At 55.4% G+C, this 18,735-nt stretch overlaps 1 protein-coding gene across 1 annotated transcript in view; it reads right to left on the bottom strand.

Annotated features, from left to right (window-relative positions):
• The window catches only part of ccdc115 (coiled-coil domain containing 115), a 38,104-nt gene extending 25,296 nt beyond the window's left edge, over positions 1-12,808 (bottom strand). The window contains exon 1 of the mRNA XM_041181423.1: positions 12,664-12,808. Coding sequence (XP_041037357.1) covers positions 12,664-12,786 — 123 coding nt within the window. The 5' untranslated portion in view covers positions 12,787-12,808. The remainder of the gene's footprint in view (positions 1-12,663) is intronic.
• Between the last annotated feature and the right edge of the window lie 5,927 nt (positions 12,809-18,735).

The raw sequence follows: 18,735 nt of genomic DNA, 5'->3' as shown, positions 1-18,735 counted from the left end.
CGCCTCCCCCGCATCCCTCCCTCCCCGCCTCCCCCGCATCCCTCCCTCCCCGCCTCCCCCGCATCCCTCCCTCCCCGCCTCCCCCGCATCCCTCCCCGCCTCTCCCGCTTCCCCCCCTCCCCGCCTCCCCCGCATCCCTCCCTCCCCGCCTCTCCCGCTTCCTCCCTCACTCTCCCGCTCACTGCCTCCCCCGCATCCCTCCCTCCCCGCCTCTCCCGCTTCCCACCCTCCCCTCCTCTCCCGCTTCCTCCCTCACTCTCCCGCTCACTGCCTCCCCCGCATCCCTCCCTCCCCGCCTCCCCCGCTTCCCTCCCTCCCCGCCTCCCCCGCTTCCCTCCCTCCCCGCCTCCCCCGCTTCCCTCCCTCCCCGCCTCCCTCGCTTCCCTCCCTCCCCGCCTCCCCCGCTTCCCTCCCTCCCCGCCTCCCCCGCTTCCCTCCCTCCCCGCCTCCCCCGCTTCCCTCCCTCCCCGCCTCCCCCGCTTCCCTCCCTCCCCGCCTCCCCCGCTTCCCTCCCTCCCCGCCTCCCCGACTCACCCGCCTCACCCGACTCACCCGCCTCCCCCCCTCCCCGACTCACCCGCCTCCCCCCCTCCCCGACTCACCCGCCTCCCCCCCTCCCCGACTCACCCGCCTCCCCCCCCTCCCCGACTCACCCGCCTCCCCCCCTCCCCGACTCACCCGCCTCCCCCCCTCCCCGACTCACCCGCCTCCCCCCCTCCCCGACTCACCCGCCTCCCCCCCTCCCCGACTCACCCGCCTCCCCCCCTCCCCGACTCACCCGCCTCCCCCCCTCCCCGACTCACCCGCCTCCCCCCCTCCCCGACTCACCCGCCTCCCCCCCTCCCCGACTCACCCGCCTCCCCCCCTCCCCGACTCACCCGCCTCCCCGACTCCCCCGCCTCCCCCCCCCCCCGACTCCCCCGCCTCCCCCCCCCCCCCGACTCCCCCGCCTCCCCCCCTCCCCGACTCCCCCGCCTCCCTCCCTCCCCGACTCCCCCGCCTCCCTCCCTCCCCGACTCCCCCGCTTCCCTCCCTCCCCGCCTCCCCCGCTTCCCTCCCTCCCCGCCTCCCCGACTCCCCCGCCTCCCCCCCTCCCCGACTCACCCGCCTCCCTCCCCGACTCCCCCGCTTCCCTCCCTCCCCGACTCCCCCGCTTCCCTCCCTTCCCGACTCCCCCGCTTCCCTCCCCGACTCCCCCGCTTCCCTCCCTCCCCGACTCCCCCGCTTCCCTCCCTCCCCGACTCCCCCGCTTCCCTCCCTCCCCGACTCCCCCGCTTCCCTCCCTCCCCGACTCCCCCGCTTCCCTCCCTCCCCGACTCCCCCGCTTCCCTCCCTCCCCGACTCCCCCGCTTCCCTCCCTCCCCGACTCCCCCGCTTCCCTCCCTCCCCGACTCTCCCGCTTCCCTCCCTCCCCGCCTCCCCCGCTTCCCTGCCTCCCCGCCTCCCTCCCTCCCCGCCTCTCCAGCTTCCTCCCCGACTCTCCTGCTCACTGCCTGTCCCACTTCCCTCCCCAACTCTCCCTCCTCGCCTCTCCCTCCCTGACTCTCCTGCTCACTGCCTCTCCCGCTTCCCTCCTTGACTTTCACATTCACTGCTTCTCCAGCTTCCTTCCCTGACTCTCCAACTCGCCACTTCCCTCCCCAATGATCCGCTTGCCGCTTCCCTCTCCCAAACCCTCATTCTGAATAAGGGCTCAAGACAGCAGTGATGTGAGGGATGAAGCAAGCATGGGTAGGTAAGTCAGCAGGGTGGGTCAAGGAGGGAAGCAGCAAATGGAGAGAAGCGAGAAGCTGAAGGGGTGGGGGGGATGAGTGCAGTGGCGAGTGGGGGAGGGTCAGTCTGCAAGGTGGGTCAAGGAAGGAAGCGCCAAATAGAAGCAGGAAGCTGGGGAGAGGGGCAAGTGAGGGGAGGGTCAGGGAGTGAATCAGCAAGTGGGAGAGACGTGGTGAGTAGGTGGGGATCAACCAGAAGGCTGTGCAGTGAATACTGCTGATATGAACATTCTTCACACAAAACTACATTGCAGAATTTTTAAACATGTCACTGCTCTTTTGCGTGTGATTGAACTCCTCTCCTTGTACTTACTCCAAAATGGTGCCAATCAGGTCACATGATCTAGGTGGCTCTGGTGCAAAATGCACTAAAGCGGAAATCTGACACTAAATGCGCAAACCAACCACATCACATCCACAACATTAAAGTGGATATTAAAACAGGGATTTACTGTAGTGCTATGAGGGCAGATGGGGCCTTGGTTTAATGTCTCATCTGAAAACGGGCACTAAGGGCAATGCGGTATTCCCCGAGTGCTGCGCTGCATTGTCTTGATTTTTGTGGTCAAGTTCTAGAGTGGAACTTGAACCCAACTCTTCTGACTCAGAGGCATGAGTGCTACCCACTGAGCCTCAGCTGACAGCATATTATAGATCATGGAATAACAGCATAAGAGCCATTCAGCCCATCCAATCTGCACTGGCTCTTATGAAGAGCAATCCAGTTAGTTCCACTCCCCAGCTCTTTTCCCTTATCCCTGCATTTTTTTTCAAATCCAATTCTCTTTTGAAGCCTATTATAGAATCTGTATCCCTATCAGAAAGTGCATTCCAAATCCAAACAACTCGATGTATTAAACATTTCTCCTCACATGGCCTCTGGTTCTTTTGTCAATCATCTTAAATCCGTGCCCTCTGGTTAATGACTCTTCAGCCACTGTAAACAGTTTCTCTTCATTTACTCTATTTAAACCCTTCATGAGTTTAAACACATCTTCAAATCTCCTCTCAGCCTCCTCTGTTCTAAATAGAACCACCCCAGCTTCTCCAGTCTATCCACATAAATCTGGAGTCATTCTATAAATCTCTTCTACACCCTCCGCAAGGCCTTCACACCTTCCTGAAATGTGGTGCTTAGCATCGGACATAATATTCCAACACAGGCCAAACTAGTGTTTCATACAGGCTTAACATCCTGACCTTTGCCCTCAATTTATAAAGCCCAGATTCGCAATGGCTCTAACTTGTTAACTGGTTTTATACACAACCACCCCCCAGGCCTCTTTCTTCTTTCACTTCCTTTATCATTTAACATGTATTTTGGTGGGGAGGAGGAGGAGAAGATTCAATACATCAGCTCAAACACTTCTGGATTGAACTTCATCTGTCGTGTGCCATCCTTACCCTGTCTGGTTAAACACGACTCCAGTCCCACAGCACTGACTCTTAACTTCCCTCCAGCAAGCGACTCAGTGTCATTCAAAAATATGGCTCACCACCACCAAGCTCCGAAGGGCAATTAGGGATGGGTATTAAACACTGGCCTTACTGGACATGCCAAAATCCCGTTAATGATTGAAAAAGAAATTCCAGGGTTTGTGTCTTCTGCAAATTTCAAACGTGTGCCTTGCACCCGCAACTCCAAGTATCCGAGGAGTGGCCTTAGTGCTGAGCCTTGGAAAGCACCATTGTTTTGAACTGGAGCGAGGTATACAATCACTCATTACAACTCTGTTTTCTATTGCTCAGTTTTGTATCCATGCTCCTCCTCCCCCTTTATCACTTTGCTGACAAGCTGAATAAATGGCACTTTATCAAAATCCTTTTGAAAGTCCAAATGCACAAATTCAACTACACCTGCCCAAATCCACCTCATTACTTCACCACAAAACTCCATCAAGATGGTCAAACATGATTTTCCCTTAACAAATCCACACTCTCCTTTATTCGTCTACACTTTTCCAAATAAATCCTGCCTTTTCCAGTCTTCTCCAGCCCCTTTGTAAACTGTTACAGTCTCTACCTCAATTGCAGTAAAACCTTCCTTGTTCCAAAAACCTTCCGCATGGAAACAATTCTTCAAACGTCCCCTTTCAATCTTCCAATGGTGAACCCCCATTTTCAACAATCTTTCACCATTTACTCTCACAAAACATTTTGTCATTTCGAAAATTTATAATAGATTCCACGTCAACGTTATGCCCTCCTGTGAGGGAAGCCCCAATATCTTTGAGCCTTTCTTCAGAACTATATCCACTCACTCCAGGTATCTAATCCCATGAATCTCCACTACCCACTTTCTTTTTCCACCCTCAAAATGGCTAGAACTAGACACAAAAATTCAACTGTAGCCCAACCAAAGCCATGTTAAGGTACAACATCTCCGTGTTTTGAAATTCAATGACCTCATGTATAAATCCAGAATCCATTTTGTTTTTTGACACCCTGTTCTATCTGCATAAAAACCTATGTGTCTGCAATGGTAGAACCCACTGTTCCCCTAACCACTGAAGGAGGTCTTTCCTAATGGGAAGATTCTTAACAGAGTGAAGGAACTGCATGATTTCTGTATTTCTTCAATCGTACTTCTTCACTTGTTTTTATACTGAACTATATCTGCATTTGCACTTGCCTAGTTCAGGAACCTCCTGCATTTTCCCTCTTAGTTAACCAAATCCTAATTTAATATCAGCAACCAACATTATGTCTCTACTTCACGCTTCTCCTTCCATCGCTCTATGTAGCAAAAATTCTTAAATAACATCTGCCTTAATGTATGTAATCACAGAATGGTTTCAGTACAGAGAGAAGCCATTTTGAACGTGTCGGTGCTGGCGTTCTGGAGCAACTGACCCTATTGCCACCCCGCTGCTTTTTCCCATGGAATCCTGCAACTCCCCCCTTTTCAGATAAAGAAAGCCTGTTTGAAAGCCTCAGCTGACCCTGCCATCACCACACTCTCACTCAGTGGATTCCAGATCCTAATCACTTGCTACGTCTAAATGTTTTTCTTCATATAAGTCACTCAGGGGTGCCCAAGAAAAGAAACTCCTAGTTTGGTCATTCACCTGGGTTCAATGTAACAGGGTGAGCGTAAAGCAAAACTGTAAATGAGAGGTTTTATGTCATGGGGCTAGATGCAGAATAAAAGTTCCTTCTACACAGTCCCCAAGAAGCACTCCCAGGACAGGTTCAGCACAGGCTTAGAGTAAAGCTCCCTCTACACCATCCCCATCAAACACTCCCAGAACAGGTTCAGCACAGGGTTAGATACAGAGTAAAGCTCCCTCTACACTATCCCCATCAAACACTCCCAAGACAGGTACAGCACGGGGTTAGATACAGAGTAAAGCTCCCTCTACACTGTCCCCATCAAACACTCCCAGGACAGGTTCAGCACGGGGTTAGATACAGAGTAAAGCTCCCTCTACACTGTCCCTATCAAACACTCCCAGAACAGGTACAGCACAGGATTAGATACAGAGTAAAGCTCCCTCTACACTATCCCCATCAAACACTCCCAAGACAGGTACAGCACGGGGTTAGATACAGAGTAAAGCTCCCTCTACACTGTCCCCATCAAAGACTGCCAGGACAGGTATAGCACAGGGTTAGATAGAGTCAAGCTTCCTCTACACTGTCCCCATCAAACACTCCCAGGACAGGTACAGCACGGGGTTAGATACAGAGTAAATCTCCCTCTACACTGTCCCCATCAAACACTCCCAGGACAGGTACTGCACGAGGTTAGATACAGAATAAAGCTCCCTCTACATTGTCCCCATCAAACACTCCCAAGGCAGGTACAGGACGGAGTTAGATACAGAATCAACCTTCCTCTATAAAAGCAAAATACCAAAGATGCCGGAAATCGAAAATAAAAGCAAAAAAAACCTGGAGAAACCCAGCAGGTCAGGTAACATTTGTGAATAGAGAAACAGAGTTGACTGTTTTAGGTTAAGATGACCTTTCATCGTTGCCACCTCCTGCTCTCGCCAGGAACTGTAAAACTTCACTGACTTGGTTTCCAATTTCCATCCTTCCCTCATCTTCTTCAGAGACACTCTGACTCCTCTCTTCCTCAACTCCTCTGTTTCCATTCCTGTCCTTTGACCTCCTCCCTCAACACCGTCCAAAGCCACAAATACTCCTTCCGAGTGAAAAAGTGATTTACTTGTACTCCTTTCACTTTATTAAACTGTCTTCACTGTCCACAATGTGATCTCCTCTTTTCTGATCTTATGTAACTCTTTCAAGTACAAACCCGTTTCCATCTGTTTCAGATGAAGTTACATTGTTCCATAGTTTGCCATTGTGACATTTGAACTCTTGATCTTGGGGTTACAAACCCAGTACCATAACCACTTGGCTATTTAGGCCAAGCTCTGATCTTATGTACATGGACCTTTTAAATTTTAAACTGCTGTCAATCACTAAGCACCTTCAGACAGCATGTGGTGAGTTAGTCACTCTACACAAGACAAAATACAGCAGCAGTTGTAGAGGTCAGACATATCTACATAGCTTCCCAGTTAATATTGTACGTATGTGATATTACCTTCAAATACAGAATGCAGATTATTGTTTTCCCAGTCCTTGTCGCAAATGTGTCAACTATTCAACAGATAGAAAAATGCAACATCCTCTACATTAGGGAGAGGAAAACACAAACTGGGTGACCGCTTTGCAGAACATCTCCACCCAGTCCACAAACGTGATACCAACCTTCCAGGGGCTTGTCGCTGACTCTCGGCCTAGCCCACAGACTGAACTCTCTGTCCTCGGTCTGCAGCAAAGACCCAGAGAAGCTCAATACCAGCTGGTGGAATTGTACCTTGCTCCCGGACTGAGCTCTCTGTCCTCAGTCTGCAACGATGTCCCAGTGAAGCTCGACACGAGCATGTGGACCTGCACCTTGCTCCCGGACTGAGCTCTCTGTCCTCAGTCTGCAGCGATGACCTAGTGAAGCTCGACACCAGCACGTGGAACTGCACCTTGTTCCCAGACTGAGCTCTCTGTCCTCGGTCTGCAGCAATGTCCCTGCGAAGCTCGACACCAGCAAGTGGAACTGCACCTTGCTCCCGGAATGAGCTCTCTGTCCTCAGTCTGCAGCGATGTCCCAGGGAAGCTCGACACCAGCACGTGGAACTGCACCTTGCTCCCAGACTGAGCTCTCTGTCCTCAGTCTGCAGCAATGTCCCAGGGAAGCTCAACACCAGCACATGGAACGGCACCTTGCTCCCGGACTGAGCTCTCTATCCTCGGTCTGTAGCAATGTCCCAGGGAAGTTCAACACCAGCACGTGGAACTACACCTTGCTCCCGGACTGAGCTCTTTGTCCTCGGTCTGCAGCAATGTCCCAGGGAAGCTCGACACCAGCACGTGAGACTGCACCTTGCTCCCGGACTGAGCTCTCTATCCTCGGTCTGTACCAATGTCCCAGGGAAGTTCAACACCAGCACGTGGAACTACACCTTGCTCCCGGACTGAGCTCTTTGTCCTCGGTCTGCAGCGATGACCCAGAGAAGCTCGACACCAGCACGTGGAACTGCACCTTGCTCCCGGACTGAGCTCTCTGTCCTCGATCTGCAGCGATGTCCCAGCGAAGCTCGACACCAGCTCGTGGAACTGCACCTTGGTCCCAGACTGAGCTCTCTGTCCTCGGTCTGCAGCGATGTCCCAGCGAAGCTTGATACCAACACGTGGAACTGCACCTTGCTCCCGGACTGAGCTCTCTGTCCTCGATCTGCAGCGATGCCCCAGCGAAGCTCGACACCAGCTCGTGGAACTGCACCTTGGTCCCGGACTGAGCTCTCTGTCCTCGGTCTGCAGTGATGTCCCAGCGAAGCTCAACACCAGCACGTGGAACTGCACCTTGGTCCCGGACTGAGCTCTCTGTCCTCGGTCTGCAGTGATGTCCCAGGGAAGCTCGACACCAGCTCGTGGAACTGCACCTTGGTCCCAGACTGAGCTCTCTGTCCTCGGTCTGCAGCGATGTCCCAGCGAAGCTCGACACCAGCACGTGGAACTGCACCTTGGTCCCAGACTGAGCTCTCTGTCCTCGGTCTGCAGTGATGTCCCAGCGAAGCTCAACACCAGCACGTGGAACTGCACCTTGGTCCCAGACTGAGCTCTCTGTCCTCGGTCTGCAGTGATGTCCCAGGGAAGCTCGACACCAGCTCGTGGAACTGCACCTTGGTCCCAGACTGAGCTCTCTGTCCTCGGTCTGCAGCGATGTCCCAGCGAAGCTCGACACCAGCACCTGGAACTGCACCTTGGTCCCAGACTGAGCTCTCTGTCCTCGGTCTGCAGCGATGAGCCAGCGAAGCTTGACACCAGCATGTGGAACTGCACCTTGGTCCCAGACTGAGCTCTCTGTCCTCGGTCTGCAGTGATGTCCCAGCGAAGCTCAACACCAGCACGTGGAACTGCACCTTGGTCCCGGACTGAGCTCTCTGTCCTCGGTCTGCAGCAATGTCCCAGCGAAGCTCGACACCAGCACGTGGAACTGCACCTTGGTCCCAGACTGAGCTCTCTGTCCTCGGTCTGCAGCGATGTCCCAGCGAAGCTTGATACTAACACGTGGAACTGCACCTTGCTCCCGGACTGAGCTCTCTGTCCTCGATCTGCAGCGATGTCCCAGCGAAGCTCGACACCAGCTCGTGGAACTGCACCTTGGTCCCAGACTGAGCTCTCTGTCCTCGGTCTGCAGTGATGTCCCAGCGAAGCTCAACACCAGCACGTGGAACTGCACCTTGGTCCCGGACTGAGCTCTCTGTCCTCGGTCTGCAGTGATGTCCCAGGGAAGCTCGACACCAGCTCGTGGAACTGCACCTTGGTCCCTGACTGAGCTCTCTGTCCTCGGTCTGCAGCGATGTCCCAGCGAAGCTCGACACCAGCACGTGGAACTGCACCTTGGTCCCAGACTGAGCTCTCTGTCCTCGGTCTGCAGTGATGTCCCAGCGAAGCTCAACACCAGCACGTGGAACTGCACCTTGGTCCCGGACTGAGCTCTCTGTCCTCGGTCTGCAGCAATGTCCCAGCGAAGCTCAACACCAGCACGTGGAACTGCACCTTGGTCCCAGACTGAGCTCTCTGTCCTCGGTCTGCAGCGATGTCCCAGGGAAGCTCGACACCAGCACGTGGAACTGCACCTTGGTCCCAGACTGAGCTCTCTGTCCTCGGTCTGCAGTGATGTCCCAGCGAAGCTCAACACCAGCACGTGGAACTGCACCTTGGTCCCGGACTGAGCTCTCTGTCCTCGGTCTGCAGCGATGTCCCAGGGAAGCTCGACACCAGCTCGTGGAACTGCACCTTGGTCCCAGACTGAGCTCTCTGTCCTCGGTCTGCAGCGATGTCCCAGGGAAGCTCGACACCAGCTCGTGGAACTGCACCTTGGTCCCAGACTGAGCTCTCTGTCCTCGGTCTGCAGCGATGTCCCAGCGAAGCTCGACACCAGCACGTGGAACTGCACCTTGGTCCCAGACTGAGCTCTCTGTCCTCGGTCTGCAGTGATGTCCCAGCGAAGCTCAACACCAGCACGTGGAACTGCACCTTGGTCCCGGACTGAGCTCTCTGTCCTCGGTCTGCAGCAATGTCCCAGCGAAGCTCAACACCAGCACGTGGAACTGCACCTTGGTCCCAGACTGAGCTCTCTGTCCTCGGTCTGCAGCGATGTCCCAGCGAAGCTCGACACCAGCACGTGGAACTGCACCTTGGTCCCAGACTGAGCTCTCTGTCCTCGGTCTGCAGTGATGTCCCAGCGAAGCTCAACACCAGCACGTGGAACTGCACCTTGGTCCCGGACTGAGCTCTCTGTCCTCGGTCTGCAGCGATGTCCCAGGGAAGCTCGACACCAGCTCGTGGAACTGCACCTTGGTCCCAGACTGAGCTCTCTGTCCTCGGTCTGCAGCGATGTCCCAGGGAAGCTCGACACCAGCTCGTGGAACTGCACCTTGGTCCCGGACTGAGCTCTCTGTCCTCGGTCTGCAGCGATGTCCCAGGGAAGCTCGACACCAGCTCGTGGAACTGCACCTTGGTCCCAGACTGAGCTCTCTGTCCTCGGTCTGCAGCGATGTCCCAGGGAAGCTCGACACCAGCTCGTGGAACTGCACCTTGGTCCCAGACTGAGCTCTCTGTCCTCGGTCTGCAGCGATGTCCCAGGGAAGCTCGACACCAGCTCGTGGAACTGCACCTTGGTCCCGGACTGAGCTCTCTGTCCTCGGTCTGCAGTGATGTCCCAGCGAAGCTCAACACCAGCACGTGGAACTGCACCTTGGTCCCGGACTGAGCTCTCTGTCCTCGGTCTGCAGTGATGTCCCAGGGAAGCTCGACACCAGCTCGTGGAACTGCACCTTGGTCCCAGACTGAGCTCTCTGTCCTCGGTCTGCAGCGATGTCCCAGCGAAGCTCGACACCAGCACGTGGAACTGCACCTTGGTCCCAGACTGAGCTCTCTGTCCTCGGTCTGCAGTGATGTCCCAGCGAAGCTCAACACCAGCACGTGGAACTGCACCTTGGTCCCGGACTGAGCTCTCTGTCCTCGGTCTGCAGTGATGTCCCAGGGAAGCTCGACACCAGCTCGTGGAACTGCACCTTGGTCCCAGACTGAGCTCTCTGTCCTCGGTCTGCAGCGATGTCCCAGCGAAGCTCGACACCAGCACCTGGAACTGCACCTTGGTCCCAGACTGAGCTCTCTGTCCTCGGTCTGCAGCGATGAGCCAGCGAAGCTTGACACCAGCATGTGGAACTGCACCTTGGTCCCAGACTGAGCTCTCTGTCCTCGGTCTGCAGTGATGTCCCAGCGAAGCTCAACACCAGCACGTGGAACTGCACCTTGGTCCCGGACTGAGCTCTCTGTCCTCAGTCTGCAGCAATGTCCCAGCGAAGCTCGACACCAGCACGTGGAACTGCACCTTGGTCCCAGACTGAGCTCTCTGTCCTCGGTCTGCAGCGATGTCCCAGCGAAGCTTGATACTAACACGTGGAACTGCACCTTGCTCCCGGACTGAGCTCTCTGTCCTCGATCTGCAGCGATGTCCCAGCGAAGCTCGACACCAGCTCGTGGAACTGCACCTTGGTCCCAGACTGAGCTCTCTGTCCTCGGTCTGCAGTGATGTCCCAGCGAAGCTCAACACCAGCACGTGGAACTGCACCTTGGTCCCGGACTGAGCTCTCTGTCCTCGGTCTGCAGTGATGTCCCAGGGAAGCTCGACACCAGCTCGTGGAACTGCACCTTGGTCCCAGACTGAGCTCTCTGTCCTCGGTCTGCAGCGATGTCCCAGCGAAGCTCGACACCAGCACGTGGAACTGCACCTTGGTCCCAGACTGAGCTCTCTGTCCTCGGTCTGCAGTGATGTCCCAGCGAAGCTCAACACCAGCACGTGGAACTGCACCTTGGTCCCGGACTGAGCTCTCTGTCCTCGGTCTGCAGCAATGTCCCAGCGAAGCTCAACACCAGCACGTGGAACTGCACCTTGGTCCCAGACTGAGCTCTCTGTCCTCGGTCTGCAGCGATGTCCCAGGGAAGCTCGACACCAGCACGTGGAACTGCACCTTGGTCCCAGACTGAGCTCTCTGTCCTCGGTCTGCAGTGATGTCCCAGCGAAGCTCAACACCAGCACGTGGAACTGCACCTTGGTCCCGGACTGAGCTCTCTGTCCTCGGTCTGCAGCGATGTCCCAGGGAAGCTCGACACCAGCTCGTGGAACTGCACCTTGGTCCCAGACTGAGCTCTCTGTCCTCGGTCTGCAGCGATGTCCCAGGGAAGCTCGACACCAGCTCGTGGAACTGCACCTTGGTCCCAGACTGAGCTCTCTGTCCTCGGTCTGCAGCGATGTCCCAGCGAAGCTCGACACCAGCACGTGGAACTGCACCTTGGTCCCAGACTGAGCTCTCTGTCCTCGGTCTGCAGTGATGTCCCAGCGAAGCTCAACACCAGCACGTGGAACTGCACCTTGGTCCCGGACTGAGCTCTCTGTCCTCGGTCTGCAGCAATGTCCCAGCGAAGCTCAACACCAGCACGTGGAACTGCACCTTGGTCCCAGACTGAGCTCTCTGTCCTCGGTCTGCAGCGATGTCCCAGCGAAGCTCGACACCAGCACGTGGAACTGCACCTTGGTCCCAGACTGAGCTCTCTGTCCTCGGTCTGCAGTGATGTCCCAGCGAAGCTCAACACCAGCACGTGGAACTGCACCTTGGTCCCGGACTGAGCTCTCTGTCCTCGGTCTGCAGCGATGTCCCAGGGAAGCTCGACACCAGCTCGTGGAACTGCACCTTGGTCCCAGACTGAGCTCTCTGTCCTCGGTCTGCAGCGATGTCCCAGGGAAGCTCGACACCAGCTCGTGGAACTGCACCTTGGTCCCAGACTGAGCTCTCTGTCCTCGGTCTGCAGCGATGTCCCAGCGAAGCTCGACACCAGCTCGTGGAACTGCACCTTGGTCCCAGACTGAGCTCTCTGTCCTCGGTCTGCAGCGATGTCCCAGCGAAGCTCGACACCAGCACGTGGAACTGCACCTTGGTCCCAGACTGAGCTCTCTGTCCTCGGTCTGCAGCGATGTCCCAGGGAAGCTCGACACCAGCTCGTGGAACTGCACCTTGGTCCCAGACTGAGCTCTCTGTCCTCGGTCTGCAGCGATGTCCCAGCGAAGCTCGACACCAGCACGTGGAACTGCAGCTCATCTTCCGCCTAGGCACCCTAACAACAGACTCAACAGCGAATTCAATGACTTTAGACCACAGCCTTTGCCTCACCTCTTTGGTTTTAATGTTTTGCTGCTTTGATGAAAGGTCATCTCCACCTGGGAGGTTAATTCTGCCCCTCACTCACTCTCTCTCCACAGAGGCTGCCTGACCTACCCCAGCCCCGCACCCCAACCCACCACCCGCCTCACCTGCTCCATCAGCCTCTCCAGCCGCTCCCGCTTCTCCCTCAGACTCTCCAGCTCCTGCAGGTACCGGAGCAGCTGCCGGTCCAGCCCCTCACACAGCTGCCCCAGCTCGCTCTCAGTCCCCATGTCGGCTCCGGACTCACTCCGCCAACCACCGCGCCTCCCAACCCCCCCCCCGAGTGACAGGTCAAAGAACCAATCTGGCACCGCGCCTCGCCCAGCTCTGCCAATCCCGGCGGATCCGACTTCAGATTGACATCGACTTCCACCAATAGCTGGCTGCGTCCCTTGTCCGCGCCCCCGCCCCTCAGCGCGCGATCCGCTCTCCAACCGACATCGCCCTCCGTCAAGAGCGCGTGGGGTTGGGGGAGGGGAGGTGGGGGCTCGCTTGCCCATTCCGCCAATCGGACGACCGGCCTTTTTGATTGACAGCTGTCTGCACTTATAATGAACGGCCACGCCTGTCCTACCGCCCTCCGCTCCCGTACATGCGAACTCGCTCGCGAGCTCTCTCTGACTGACAGCGCCTTTCGCCAATGGGGCGTGGCGATCGTGCCCACTTCGCCAATTAGACTGCCCTTCTATTTGATAGACATCGACTTGAACCAATAAAGAGCCGCTGTCCGTTCCACCCTCTCCAGTAAGAGCTCGCTCAACGCCAGCTGCCTCCGCCAATAGCGCTCTTGCCTACTCGGCCAATCGGACGAACATTCTCTTAGATTGACAGCTCCTTGCACCAATAACGCTTTGAGCACTGACCAATGGCGACGCCGGGGTCGGACTAGGGCGTTTCAGAGAGTATGGCGAGCTGCAATTGGTTGGGGGGGGGGTAACAGCGAATGAGAATAATGCATGGTGATGTTGGGGGCGGGAAGAAGAAGGAGGGTTTACATTTTTACAGTGTCTGTCACAACCTCAGTGCAGTGTGAGGGTGTTTGGGACTGTAAGGGTTAATATTGGGGAAATAGTATCACCTACATTATAATGTAGAGACTCACATGGGAGCAGCACATCCTTCATGGGGTGTGGGCTTCACTGGCTGGGCCCAGCATGTATTGCCCATCTGTAATTGCCCTTTGAGAAGGTGGTGGGTGAGCTGCCTTATTGAACCACTCCTTACCATGGGGTACCTAACATCATCCGAGTCATGGTGAAGGGCAGCGAGCAAGGAACAGGAATGGATCGGACCTTCTTCACCAAGAGGATCCTATTTAAGCTGTGTGGTTGAGAGGCTGCGGAGATCTACTGCCTACAGGATTTCCCCAGCGCTGTTTTCTTTGATGTGACCTTCAAGCAAGTCGCAGCTTGTGTCAAACTCCTGAAGGTGTTTGAGGAAAAGAAAGACCTGCCAGAAATGAAGATCCTGATGGTGGAGCCACTCTTTGCTCTGCCGGTGCCACGAGAACGGGTTGCGACGGTGCATCTGTACAACCCCTACGTCCCTGTCGCTGATGGTGCATCTGTACAACTCCTACTTCCCTGTCGCTGACGGTGCATCTGTACAACTCCTACTTCCCTGTCGCTGACGGTGCATCTGTACAACTCCTACTTCGCTGTCGCTGACGGTGCATCTGTACAACTCCTACTTCGCTGTCGCTGACGATGCATCTGTACAACTCCTACTTCGCTGTCGCTGACGGTGCATCTGTACAACTCCTACTTCGCTGTCGCTGACGTGCTCACCTTCCTTACCAGGTACTTTGATAAGGTTGGGAGCTGCACCGTGGTTAAAGATAATTTGGGGATCTGGACATGTAAACGCCAGGTTAAGGTAACGCTCAAGACCGACGGTAAGGGAGCCGTTTTCCACCCCCCTTCCAGATTCGCTATCGGGGGAAGCCGTGGCTACCTTGTCTATGCTGGGCAACCCAAACTTTGTCGCTCACGCGGCAAGTCTGGTCATGTGGCGGCCAACTGCAGCGCCGTCCTCTGCAAGAACTGCAAAAAGGAAGGGCACCAGACAAAAGATTGTAGACAGGCTAAGTGCTGCAACCTGTGTGGCGAGGCAAGTCACCTCTACAAGACCTGCCCCAAACGTTGCCGTACTTATGCACAGGCAGCCAAAGCCAACGAGGGGGAAGCAGAAGAAATACCTCGTGTCACTCCAACTACCAAGGCCCCCAGGGAGAACAATGGGACAAAGGAGGACACAGAGAGAGACAAGGTGGAGGAAAAGATTGAGGCAGCAGACGGCCAATCAACAGCACTGCCCCCTGAACCTCCCACTCCTCAGGAGAGTGAATCAACGGAGGAGGAGGAGGCAGCAGTGGGAAAGCATCAGAGGGAGTGGCAGCTGGTGAAGAGAGCCAAAAGGAAGAAGGGGCTAAAAAGAAACCAAGCCACTTCCCAGACAAGAGGCAAGAGGCGTCTCCTATCCAACACGGATAACAAGAGCAGCAGCTCTTCGGATGAAGAAGTGCCAGAGCGGCGCCAACAGAAGAAGTGGCAAAACGCTAGGGAGTTGGAGGACGAGACACCCAAGCTCCAGAACATTGGAGACAATGAGGAGACCAGCGCACCCCATCTTGGCCCACAACCCAAAGAGGCCAGTGTACCACAGCCCCAAGAATCTGGGAACAGTGAGGGGCTCAGCGCACCCCAGCTCTGGGAAGCTGGGAGCAGCAACGCCCCAGAGGGGGAGAGGATTGTAGGAGCTTCTCCAACAGAGGACATTTCAAACCCCGCTCTCTGCACGGACCCCCAGATGCCACCCGAGCAGAACATCTCCAATGGGGAGGTTCAGGACGCTATCCTCAGCCCATCCCAAGTGAAGCAATTTGAGCACACCACGGGCATGAAGGAACTCTCAGAGACAACAGGTTTGGTAAGCGACTAACTGCTTTAAAATGGGTGTAAAGATTGTATCCATAAATGTGTGTAGCATTAAATCTACTACGCGATGTGTTGCGAGCTTGGATTACCTTGCCAAGGTCAAAGCTGACCTGTTGTTTCTGCAGGAGTGTTCGATACCGCACCTCAGCTCCTACAGGCAATGGTCACGATGGTGGTCCCATGGGCCATCGATCTGGTCGGGAGGAAACAACTCTCGTTCCTCTGGCCTGGGGATTCTGCTGCGGGGAGGCAGCTTCACTGTCTCCCAGGTTAAGGAAGTGGTGGGTGGGCGCCTCCTCGTAGCAGACGTAATGTATAAGAATGCTCCACTCCGGTTAATTAACGTCTACGCCCCGTCACAAGGGTCTGAGTGGCTGGAGGTTTTTCAGCAGCTCCCACTGCTGCTGGCGACCTCCAGGCCGGTCATTCTGGGCGGTGACTTCAATTGCATCATTGATGCGGCTGGACGATCCGGCAGGGCCGACAGCAGATTGGACGCTATGTCCAGATCCCTGATGGAAACAGTAAAGGATGCCAAGCTGCACGACGTCTTCAGCAACCCTGCAGACAGAGCGCAGCGTAGATACACCTGGTCGCGGCCAGACGGGTCTACCCGTTCCAGGATAGACTTCCTGTTTGTGTCCCGTGCATTCGCAGTCAGATCCACCGACGTCAAGCCGGTGTTTTTCTCTGACCACTGCCTCCTACTGGCTGACTGTCACTTAGAGAAGGACCAGAGGGTTGGCAGGGGGGCATGGAAGCTAAACGTGAAACTGCTGACCCCAGAGAACATTGAGGAGCTCAAGAGGGATTACAAAGGTTGGAGAACCATGAAACCCCACTTTGAGTCACTGACACACTGGTGGGAAGCGATCAAGGGAAACATCAAGAGGTTTTTCATCCTCAAAGGCACCCAGAAAGCTAGAAAGGAACAGAGGGGAATGTTCCGACTCCAGAAAAACATGCAGAACCTGTTCTGGCTGCGGTCGATGGGGGTCGATGTCAAGGAGGAACTCCAAGAGGTGAAGAGCCAGCAAGCCTCGCTCTTTGCCTCGGAGGCCTCCAAGATCATCTTCAGTTCCAGAGTCCGCTCCGTGCAGCAGGACGAGACATGCTCACATTTCTTCTTCCAAAAGGTACACAGAGAGAGCTCTGTGATCAGCAGCCTGAAGGAAGAAGACGGCTCAGTAAAGTCATTGCAATCCGACATTTTGAGGATCAGCAAATCCTTTTATGCCGGATTGAATGACGTGAAGCCCACAGACAGCACGGCTTCCCAGTCCTTCCTGTCCTCTATCACGGAGGTCTTAGATGACAGTACACGGGAGAGTCTGGACAAACCGCTAACTCCTGACTAACTGACTGAGGCCCTTGAGTCCTTCGAGAAGAGTAAAACTCCCGGAAGCGACGGCTTGCCGGAGGAGTTGTATTTGGCTCTGTGGGACTGGATTGGCCCAGACCTGCTAGAAGTGTACGAGAGTATGCTCCTGGCCGGCAGTATGTCAGAATCCATGAGGAAAGGCATTATCACCCTCATCTACAAGCACAAGGGGGAAAGGGAGGAAATTAGAAATTGGCGACCCATTTCACTGTTGAATGTGGACTATAAGATTCTGTCCAAGGTCGTCGCCAATCGGGTCAAATCCGCTCTGGAATTGGTGATCCACCCTGACCAGACCTGTACTGTGCCGGGCAGGAAGATCTCTGACAGCCTCGAGCTGCTCAGGGATACGATTGCCTATGTACAGGACAGGGGTGTGGACACCTGCCTCATCAGCCTAGATCAGGAGAAGGTCTTTCACAGAATATCGCACACCTATATGGTGGATGTGGTCTCCAAAATGGGGTTTGGGGAGGGAATTTGCAATTGGATCCAACTGCTCTACACTAACATCAGCAGTGCAGTCTCGATCAATGGGTGGGAATCAGATAGCTTTCCTATTAAATCTGGAGTCAGGCAGGGCTGCCCTCTCTCGCCTGTTCTTTTCGTGTGTTGCATAGAACCCTTTGCTGAGTCCGTCAGGAAGGATCCGGGCATAAGAGGAGTGACGATCCCAGGCAGTGGAGGCAGTCAGATCAAAGTCTTCCTGTACATGGACGATGTCGCCGTTTTCTGCTCGGATCCGCTGTCGGTGCGCAGACTGATCCACATCTGCCACCAGTTCGAACTGGCCTCGGGAGCCAAGGTAAATCGTGGGAAGAGCGAGGCCATGTTCTTTGGGAACTGGGCTGATCGCTCCTTTGTCTGCTTCACTGTCAGGGCTGACGGCCTGAAGGTGCTGGGGATATGGTTCGGAGGGACCAGGGCACGCATTAGAAACTGGAAGGAGCGAGTGTCTATGGTGAAAAGGAAACTGGGCATGTGGGAGCGACGCTCCCTCTCCATTGCGGGTAAGAACCTGGTCATCAGGTGTGAGGCACTCTCGCTGTTGCTGTACGTGGCGCAGCTCTGGCCCATTCCACACTCCTGTGTGGTGGCGATCACCCGAGCCATTTTCCGCTTTGTCTGGAGGTCAAAAATGGATCGTGTCCGCAGGGACACGATGTACAAGCCTCTAGATAAAGGGGGAAAAAACGTGCCCAACATCGCCCTCATACTGATGGCCACCTTTGTGTGTGGCTGCATCAAGTGGTGCGTAGATCTTCAGTATGCAAACACCAATGTCACTACGTGCTGAGGTTCTACCTGTCCCCGGTGTTGCGAAGGATGGGTCTGGCCACACTGCCGCGGAACGCTCCAAGTAGTTGGACCGTGCCGTACCACCTGTCCCTCGTGGGAAAATTTATGCAGAGAAACACCTTTGACCACAAGTCCATCAGGCAGTGGTCGGCATGTAACGTCTTAAAGGCCCTGAGGGAAAAGGAGAGGGTGGATCCTGTGGGATGGTTCCCTGAGCAGACTGACAAAGTCATTTGGCAGAACGCCTCACCACCAGAACTTTCCAACAAGCACCAAGATGTAGCTTGGCTGGTGGTGAGAAAGGCCCTGCCTGTCAGATCCTTCCAACACACCAGGAGTCTCACCCCCTCTGCACGTTGCCCTCGAGGTAGCTGTGGTGGGGAAGAGACCATTGTTCACCTCCTTGTAGTTTGTGCCTTTGCAAAGAAGGTCTGGAGAGAGATGCAGTGGTTTCTGTCGAGGTTCGTCCCGAGCAGTTCTGTGACAGAGGACTCTGTGCTCTACGGGCTGTTCACAGGGACACATACCGAGACAAACATCAGCTGCAGCTGGAGGATCATCAA

The sequence above is a fragment of the Carcharodon carcharias genome, assembly GCF_017639515.1.
Source record: "Carcharodon carcharias isolate sCarCar2 chromosome 35 unlocalized genomic scaffold, sCarCar2.pri SUPER_35_unloc_3, whole genome shotgun sequence".
NCBI lineage: Eukaryota > Metazoa > Chordata > Chondrichthyes > Lamniformes > Lamnidae > Carcharodon > Carcharodon carcharias.
Note: the sequence above shows the minus strand (reverse complement) of the source record. Positions and strands in the feature narration are given on the sequence as shown.